The sequence below is a fragment of the Lethenteron reissneri genome, chromosome 24 (genome assembly GCF_015708825.2).
Source record: "Lethenteron reissneri isolate LAM-NWPU_2019-01 chromosome 24, ASM1570882v1, whole genome shotgun sequence".
Taxonomy (NCBI): Eukaryota; Metazoa; Chordata; class Hyperoartia; order Petromyzontiformes; family Petromyzontidae; genus Lethenteron; species Lethenteron reissneri.
In genome coordinates, this window is record NC_083802.1 from 7,657,810 (window position 1) to 7,667,754 (window position 9,945).

A 9,945-nucleotide genomic window follows, 5' to 3' on the forward strand; every position below is an offset into this window, starting at 1 on the left:
ACGAGAGTTTGTGAGATTTAAGTTTGTGGGATTGGAGATTGAGTTTTGAGGGTAAGATATTAGGTGTGTGGGGTCGAGGGTCTGAGGAGCGGGATTGAAAGTTTGAGGTTATTGGGCCGCACCCTCCAGAGCGAGAGACAGCACGTGCTGCTGCTCGAGCCACGAGAGCAGCTGCTCGCGTGCCATCGCGTCCCGCGAGGCACGCGCACTCGAGCTGTCCTCCAGCAGGCGGGACACCTGCAGCAGGGACAAAGACAGAGAGATCCCCCTGAGAGCCTTTAACAGACTTTTGGGGAAAGGCCTGTTCACAAGCACCAATGAAGGCCGGCAAAACTCATAAGGGGCCAGTGTGGCCAAGACAATGCTGATGTTTACACACCGCACCAATTATACATTTAAGGCTGAGTCGACCTGGGTGAGACCCAGGACTGGTTCAGATAAGATGTTGGCTGTGGCCAGGAATCAAACACAGGTCACTGAGGTAGCACGCAGTGCGCACTAACCACTGCATCATTATTTGAAATCCAGTCGGCATCAGCAACCGACAAAACAGAAGCAGCCGACGCAGCAAGAGGTAATGCAGTGGGTCGTGAAAGAGCAGGCGGTGCTTGATACTGCAGAAATTGACAGCGGGAGGTGCAGCGGGTGATATAGGTGGAGTAGTATGTGATAGAGAAGTAGGTGATACAGCTATAAGTGTGGCATGTGATGCATGCAGATATAGAAGTCGATACTGCAGTACGTGTCCCTGTAGGTGTAGCAGAAGGTGTAGCAGTAGATGATGCACAATGGGTATATGGGTAAGGTGTAGTAGATGATGTAGCAGTATTCGCAAAAGGGGATATAGTGAAAAGTGCATCTGCACGTGCAGCAGCTCGAACCTCCTTGAGTGAAGTCATCTTGGCGTTGAAGTGTGGCGATCGCAGCATACGCAGCAGGGTGTCGAGGCGCAGCAGGTCCACCTGCTGCGCCGCTTCAGCGCTCAAACGAAGGCACAGCAGTTTCAGGGACGACAGCAGCGATGGCACAGAGGCAAGGCGCTAAGACGGCAGAGAAGAGGGTGTGTCATCATTGTTATCATCATTAACGACATCAGCAGAAGCAAATGCAACATCAACATTCGCAAAGGAGCACACAGCAGCAACACACAGTTATCAGCAGCAGCAACAAAGGCAAGAGCAACATAACCAATTCCAGTCATCACCATTCTCATCAGCATCAGCACAAGTAATAGGAGCAACAGATACATCACCACAATCATTTTCACCACCACAATAATTCACACCACCAGCATATCATTAGCACCACCATCATCAGCAAAATCACCACCACCATCACCTTGTCCTTCAGATCCTTTTCATCCAGGTTCTGCAATGACGCCATAACTTTCTGAACCACAGGGTTGAACATCGTCTGCAGGATACAAGGGTTCATGAAAGCCATGTTAGAGACTCAAGAGTCCGCACCAATGAGATTATGATGACACATATGATCCATAATAGAGGTTTTTGGGTTAGATCGCGTAAATATATAAATGTGTTGTTAAAACCCGCCACCACCCAACAGAGCCAGCTAGTAAGGGTTGTCACGTAAACAGAACGTGCCAATTCGTCACTCGTACAGCACACCGATGTGTTGGAGAGCCAAGCCACAACAACACACTGGTGTGCTGTACTAGTGACGATGACATTGGTCGCGAAAGCCTACGTGTTAAACCGACACATATGATGTTTGGCAATGCTGCTGTGAATGCTGTTGCTGCCAATAATGACAATAATAATTATTATTTCAACTTGTAATGCGCCCAGGATTCATTCACTCTCAAAGAATAAGAATGGCTCAGAGGCACAAGGAACCACAGACAAGCGGGAAGGCAGCCAGGCGGTGAGCAGGCACCAACAATTAGGCAAGCTCTGAGGTCCTCTATAAATGAAGATGTTTTCAGAGAATGAATGATTACATGTGGGAGGAAACCAAAGCACCTGGAGCAAACCAACACATGCCAGGGGGCAACACTTTAGTCCATACATTGCAGTACTGCCTTCTGGTAAGCCAGGGTATGGCAGCTGGACGCCCATGGCAAGGAAGTTTCACAACATTTGCGTGATATACAAACCCCTGCCACCAGTGTTGATTAAAGGTGAGCACCACCACTGCACGCCAAATGATGCCGATGCTGGTAATGAATGAGGTTACCTTCATGACTGTGGGGTTGAGAAATTCTGCACACATTCCTAGCGGCTGCAGGACGGAGGCCATAGTCTGGAGGAACAAAAGAGGTATTTGTTCAGAATATACACCAACAGGACAAATCAGAGCAACTCACTCGTGTAGATGGGAAGTGTGCTGGCTTTGCCGATCTGCTTTAGCCATCCAGTGATTCGTTTAAAAGCTTGCGTGTAGTATACGATGGCTGGTGTGTCTTTGTCTGTCCGTCTGTGTAGCTGTGTGTCTGTCCATCTCAGTGTCTCTATCCGTGTCTCCATTTGTATAAGTTTTACCGTCAAGTCCAGATCTTCAGTCTCTGCCTTGGTCTTTATGGCGTTGAAACCTCCAACCTCGGCGAACTAAAACACACAAAGACATTCTCATTGAGACTTAAAGAGAGATGGAGCAAATTCTGTTAGTGGACACCTAATACCACTGGTACTATACAAGAGCATTGCATCGATACACTTGAAACCGAAGGCCTAGAGTTTGTATTGCATCTATACACTTCTTATTTGAGATATGGAGTCCTGTCCTGAATCAATAGACAAACCAATGAAGAAAGCCTCGTCCTTTCTTGATATCCTCTTTAATGAAGATGCAGTCTTGTTCTGCATCTACACACTAATCAATGAAGATGCACCACCTTGTGCTGTATTTGCGTTTGCCTGCCCACTGCAGCAAAAAGCCCCACCCATTGCAGCAGGAAGCCCCGCCTATTACAGAGAAGCCACACCAAAGAGTGAGAAATCCTGCTCATGACAGCGAGAAACTGCCTCGTGGAGAAAAGCCCCACCGCTAGAGGCGTCACCCACTATACTGACAAGCTGCACCCTTCGTAGAAATCCAGACCACGAGAACAAGAAACCTCGCCCAATATAGCAGGAAGCCCTGGCCACTACAAAAGAGCCCCACCCACTCAACCCTGCCCACTATGGAGAGGGCCCCCTACTACAGCAAAAAGGTCACAGCCACGACAGCAAGAAGCCCAAGTCACTGCATAGCAGCCCTGCTCACTTCAAAAATAAGTTCCACCCGCGGCATATCCTAGCAAAATCGTCAGGTGATTAAGGGAAGCAAAACTCCTCACGAGGGTTGAGGGAAGAAAAAAGTGTACCCACAGGTTGGCTAGCAAGACGAAGACTGATTACAATGGGTCTTCTAATTGTACAGTCTATCAGCAGAAAGTACTAATTTTAGTTCAACATATAATTCCAGAGTAATATTCTTTCTTTAAAAAAATGATAAAAAGAAAACACTGCCGTACCTTATTGATTAAATCCACAAGCCAGCCATAGGGTTCCTGAAAACAAGAAAACATTATCGTCATCTTATTTTAAACCAGTATGGAATATCACAATCATCACCACCACGAACACCATCAAAATGGCCACCAAAAAACACAACAATTAATCAGCACCACCTCCATTGCTATCACCACCATGTAGCTCACTCCTCCGCGCACCGTTCTCACTGTGAATAGTCAGCACTGTGTCCCTCTACCTTGCCAGGGGAAGACTCTGCAAAAGGGGGGTCATCCTGTGAGGAGGTGGAGGATGACGAAGAAGAGGAAAGGCGTGGTGTCTGGGAAGCTTTGGCACGGTTCTTGAAGTGGAACTCGTTCTCTGGGTTGAAGGCCTGTGTGACACAACCATACACATACATTGGTATATATATGTACATAAAAATACAAAGCACCTCCATATAGCGTTCAACAGAATGTTGGGACAAGTGCTGTTAGCGAGCACCATATTAAGGCCGGCACAGTACACGAGGGGGTGCATGGCCAACACCACACCCAGCCACCATTGTCTCCCCAATGCTGATGTTTACACACTGAACCAGGTACACATTTGAGGCCGAGTCAACCTCGAGTGTGTCCCAGAACCAGTTCAGGTAATCGCCACTGATGTTAGCTGTGGAATATAAATCCAGGTTGCTGGGGTCATAGAGCAGTACGCCACCACTCTCCATGTTTATGTACACACACACATCATACCATAAACACACACCGTCACACGTGTGAGGTGAGAAGAGAATATCCTGTGTGCTCACACACATATACTTACCAATGCAAGGTGGTCAGAAATGGGGGGCATGTGATTGCACACATACACACTATCACACAACCTCACTCACACATGCATGCTCATGCATACTTACACAATCCATGAGCCAATATTGGTACCACACATGTTATTCTATGGTTCTTTCGGTAAAGTCACGTAGATAGAAAAAATAATAAAATAAAAATAAAGTGAATAAAAATAATAAAAATATCACGACGTTTTGATTGCAACACAAGCGATCGAAACATCGTGACATTTTGGTTATTTGTATTCACTTTATTTTTATTATTTTTATAATTCTATGTACGTGACTTTACCGTAAGAACCATAGAATATGAATTCCTGCAGTCACGAAAGTTTTAAGTCACACATATGTTCACAAAACTGATAGTTCGGATTGATTTAATTGCCTAAAAAGAATGAATGATTGATCTACATGGCTAAAAAGAGTGAACGATTTAAAATGGTTATAACATCATCCACTGTTATTGGCTACATCAAGAAATCAGAGCCGCTAAAACTACACCACCTCTAGTGGTACCAATAAGTGCAATATCTGGTCTGATTTCATGAACTAACACTCACACATACTACATTTGCGCACACACTCAGACACACTGACACTCACCAGTGAGAGTGACGTGAGTAGAAAGGGGGACGTGTTCTTAGAAGAGAGCGTCTCTGCCGTGAGCTGCACCAGAAGCAGCAGCATGTGGAGGATCCCCTCCTGGATCTCCGAACCCCACTTGTGCACCGCACTCGACGTCAACAGCTGAATGACAAGGTTGAAGGGGGTCAGCCACACCATGCCATTGCTTCCTTACTTATGCCACATGCAGCAACTGTTGCAAAAATCTGCGCATGGACCGCTCTTACGTCTCGTCGTCACTGTCATTGTCTGGTGTAAAGTTTAACCACTGTTATGCAATCACTTTCATCTTTCAAGGACCACTCTAAAAGTCTCGAGACTGCTACCATCTGGCTTGAGGTTCCCCTTTTTTGACAATTGATGCGTCCTTCAAAGATAGCTCTTGCAGTTTCATCATAATGCTCATCTTGTTGGAACAGTGGAAACATCTCTCAAGGACCACTCATCTCATCATCACTATCTGACTTTAACACCTTACGTGCCCTTGCTCAATGTCTCTACCACAGCAATGATGAACCCCGGGAGATCGATAGACAGACACCCAGATCCAGGGCTGGAATCCAATGCTGGCTCAGGGTCTCTGACATGGCCATTATGATGCTATCAAGGTCATTATAAACCAGACATGCATATTACAAATTCCCTAAGATGAAGCCACCTAGATCCAGGGCTTTAAATCGGGTACTCAGCGATGCTGGCTCCATATGTATATTGAACCTCTTTCGCACCGTACATAGCCAACCATGCTAATCAGAGGTGTAGGGGAAGGACAACAAACTAAACCGAAAAAGCAGTTCTAAAAACATTAGTTCTTATTCAAATTTTTTAAATGCATAGCTCCAGTGGCTTCCTAATATCAGAAGGAAGAGCGTTCCAGACAGCCACCGAAGCGCATCTGAAAGCACGCAATGCAGTGACCCTCTGTGTTCGATAGTTAGTCAAAAGTTCCATGGTTAGCCATTTTCAGCACCATCATTGTGAGCCTTGCTGTAGTTTACCTTCTTAAAAGCTTCAGGCATGCAGCGCTCAATGAACCTCTTGCAGCTCTCATCTGAATCAAGGAGGTCTGATCGCACACACACAAATGTACACACCATAAGGCAAACCAAAGGCATCATATGCTTACCAAAAACCTGATCCCTAACCCTATTTGGATTTATAAAGCATGTAAATGTGACTGCTTCTAAAGACAGTGAGAATGTTTAATAGAAAACCAAAAAGTCCCCACACCTTGATAATAACCACATAATTAAAACACATATATAACCTTATTAACATACCTAAACTTAATTAAACAGAAAACAAAACAATTAAGATCCATAATAAACTTAAGGTAGGTTTGCATAAAAAATGGGACGTGTGCGGTTAATATTTGATATATTTTTTTTATGTTAAGTGTGTGTCACATCAATCACAGGTGTATGGAGGTGAAATCGTAACATAGAATTTATGATAAAGCACACGCCCAGGACACTAGAGAGCAAGAGTGTGAGACGGTGGCGACATCACTGCAGCATGCTGGATAGTTAAGATAGCCTCATTTAGTTTCCCTTTTAACGCAAGCTATCAAATGGCATACGAGAGGACAACACATCCATTTGGACCTTCGGGCGTGAGTCACCAACCCCGCTTCAATGTCAGGGTCAAGGTGAGGAGGTGTGGCTCGTACCATGCTTGGCGAGGCGTGTGGCGGCCGAGAGACACCGTCCCAGCGACTCGTTGCGCTTATACGGTATTGACCATTGCTCGGTGAACACTCTGTTCTCCAGGTCGTAGAGGCATGCAGCTGGGAAGGTGGGGACGCCCGTGCCATTTCCATTCTCGTCCTGCACTCGCCACCAGCCAGGGGACGACCGCCACAAGGCGGCAGCAGCGATATTGGAGTCAGCAGGAGCGCCATCATCATCGTCAGCAGCAGCAGCAGCGAAGTTAGCAGAAGCAGTGACACGAGGAAAGTTGGCATCAGCAGCGGCATTATTAACAGTAACACAACCACCACAAGCAGAACGATGTGCAGCTGTAGTACCGGTATCATTAACCGCATCAGTGTCAATGATAGCAGTATCATCAGCAGCAGCACTCTAAAGAGCAACATGAACATCTGCAGTCGAATTATGATTAGCAGTAGCAGCATTTCAACAACAGCAGTATTTGGCTAAATTGACAGCAGCCGCATCAAAATCAACAGCAGCAACATTTTCGACAGCAGCAACTTCACTAGGAGCATCAGCAGTAGCAGCATAATTAGCACAATTACCATTATCTGCAGTATAAGCCGCACTCTAAGCATCAGCAGCACCGTCATCAGTCAGCAGCAGCATCATCACTACAACCACGACCATCAGCAGCAACCTCATAATCAACACTCGCATGTTTAATTCAATAATTTGGTGGTCAAAAATCAGCAGTGACCGTATCATTATCAGTAGCATCAGACTGTAACCCATCATCATCAGGGCAATCAGCAATAGTGATTAATAACATCAACACCACCACCACCACAATCAGCGCAATCAACATTCATCGTGAATTCATCATCACCCCATTTCACTCAGGCAGGCAAACAAGGCGCTCATATTAAAACACACCCCTCAGTGTCTCTCCTCAAATAACCACTCCCGCATCTAAATTTACCTCCTCGACCATGGCGGCGCTAATTTTACCATAAAACTCTCCAAGGGCCGAGCTCACCGACCTCGCCTAGTCACCCTACTGGGGTCCCTTGACCCTACCCGGCCAATGAAACTAGGCCGCATCCCCCCCCCTATCCAACAATTTACCTTGAATCCTCTACTTCCCCAAAGTCTTGAGCGACACTGCACTCCCTTAGTCGTGCCGTACAAGCTCCCCCCAACTCTCCTTTATCAAATCAACTCGAACTAAAACCCATATCCTGACGGCCACGCCGACCGCCCCCCTCTTGCATAAGCCTTCCTACCGAACTTCCCTTCACTTGTCCCGACCAAAACACTAGGCCTTCCCCCCTCCACCTCCATACCCCGAGAAGACCATCTCCTCTCACCTCCGCTTCCGCGAGGTCGTCGTAGGCGGGCAGCGCGTCCCTGCCCGACACCGTCTTCATCTCCACGTCCTCGTCGTCTTCGCCGCCGCCACCGCCACCACCGACACCGCCTTCTCTCCCTTCCCTCTGGAGGCCAAGGCCCGGCGTCTCGTTGGTGAGGAAGGACACGGCGTCGCCCAGGTCTCCCTTGGCTAAGCTGAGCGCTCTTCGCACGGAGAAGGGGTCCGAGAAGCCCATGGCGAGCAGCGTGGACACATGCTCCTCGTCAACCTCCATCGTGACTGCTCCAAGTTAGAAGAAGTTCAACAGACAGCAGCTCCCGGCCATAGGAATGTGGAATTCCCCCCAGCGAAGGTGATTTGTGGCTCCCGCGTTGAGCGCGTTAACTTTGGAGCGTTGAGCGAGGAGACGCTCTGTGCTTTCACTTGATGCTGGTAAGGTTTTGCAATTAAAGTTTAAAAGACTCCCACATCATTAGCACCATCATCCCCCATCGTCGCCTCCTCACTTCTCTGCCTCATGAGCTTTGCATTGCGGAGATTCGATTTCGGATTTAAGATTAGAACCGAGTCTAAACTCCGTCGATTCCCATCCTTTTCTGTTCGGGTGCTCGAGGTTGTTGCGATTCCACGCCAAGCGATTCGATTCCTTGGGCCCCGAATGGCAAGATTCGAAACGTTTCTAAACTGAGAATCGATTCTCTGAGCGCGCTGGATTTGAATCGGAGACGACTTCTGGCTTGGCCATTATGAACCCGAGGAAAGATTTCAAGACCAGTATCGTAACTAGCGAGGGGACAGGGGGTGCTTTGCCACCCCCCAACCCCTGGTGGCCAAAGCTACGAGCTGGGCCCCCCCTTGACAACCATGAGGTACGCTTTCAACAGCGGTGTAAAAGAACAAAACACTTATTTAAAACGGAGTGCCCCTTACAACGTTAAATGTTCGAGACCGTGAGCGTAATGATGCGAGTCGGTGAGGAGCCGCGATATATAATAACCTTGGGTGCGACCGTACAAGAACAAATCAAATATTGGGGCTCCCATCTGACCAATCGCCGCACGCCTTGAACTGATGTCGTGACAACGCCACTGATCAAAACCCAGGGTATGAATCATGAAACTGGAACATCAGCAGTGCTCCATTCATATCATCGACACGTCCATTAGAGACACCATTTGAAGATTTATTTGATATAAGTTTCAGTTACTCATCTTACATTTCGATTTAAAGCTTTCGTGACTGCAGGGATTCATAGTCTTGGTTCTTTCGGTAAAGTCACGTAGAAGGGAAATAATAAAATAATAAAAATAAAACGTAATACAATGAAATTCTCACGACGTTTCGGCCACAACGCAAGCAGCCGTCCTCAGGTGAAGAACAGGGCTGTCGGAAAGACAGCGTCTTAATGAACACTGCTAAACTTTGCAGCGTATTTTAAGCTGGGTGGGAGGAGGAGAGAGCATTGACAAAGGAGTTTACATATCAACAGAGGAATTTAGCATATTGATGACAAATGCAGATATGGGGTTAGTCACTCCTTGCGGAATGTGTAGGCGGTGGGGGGTCTCAAAGTCATATTATGCTCGTGTATTAGGTAGGATTAGCAGTAATAAAGGGAGGGGAATTTTAATAATAAAGAACTGCAGCAGCCAAACCACCGCGTATCAAGCTAGTGCATTGTGGAAAACAAAAAGGAGTTTCTAAAGAACTACAAATATTCTACTACCATACAATAAACCGATGTGAAAAAACTAAATATTAACTACATCAATATAATAAATGTACTCAACATACTCTCCAATTAGCTGAGCTATTAACATTAAGTAACTGGGTATACACTACACTATATAATGCATACCATATAGTAAACTGATAAAAAACTAAAATATAAACTACATCAATATTATCAATAAACTCAATATACTCTCCAATCAGCTGAGCTACTAACAATAAGTCAGTATGCATTACAATTCGATGTCGAAAAAAGTGGCGGTT

At 46.4% G+C, this 9,945-nt stretch overlaps 1 protein-coding gene across 1 annotated transcript in view; it reads right to left on the minus strand.

Moving 5' to 3' along the window:
- USP24 (ubiquitin specific peptidase 24) overlaps positions 1-8,491 on the minus strand; it is a 55,313-nt gene extending 46,822 nt beyond the window's left edge. Inside the window, exons 1-11 of the mRNA XM_061557824.1 lie at positions 7,949-8,491; positions 6,596-6,752; positions 5,925-5,992; positions 4,906-5,049; positions 3,712-3,846; positions 3,476-3,511; positions 2,502-2,567; positions 2,197-2,262; positions 1,339-1,413; positions 882-1,040; positions 123-237 (exon numbers count right to left, since the gene is read on the minus strand). Of these exons, the coding sequence (XP_061413808.1) occupies positions 123-237; positions 882-1,040; positions 1,339-1,413; positions 2,197-2,262; positions 2,502-2,567; positions 3,476-3,511; positions 3,712-3,846; positions 4,906-5,049; positions 5,925-5,992; positions 6,596-6,752; positions 7,949-8,224 (1,297 nt within the window). The 5' untranslated portion in view covers positions 8,225-8,491. The remainder of the gene's footprint in view (positions 1-122; positions 238-881; positions 1,041-1,338; positions 1,414-2,196; positions 2,263-2,501; positions 2,568-3,475; positions 3,512-3,711; positions 3,847-4,905; positions 5,050-5,924; positions 5,993-6,595; positions 6,753-7,948) is intronic.
- Between the last annotated feature and the right edge of the window lie 1,454 nt (positions 8,492-9,945).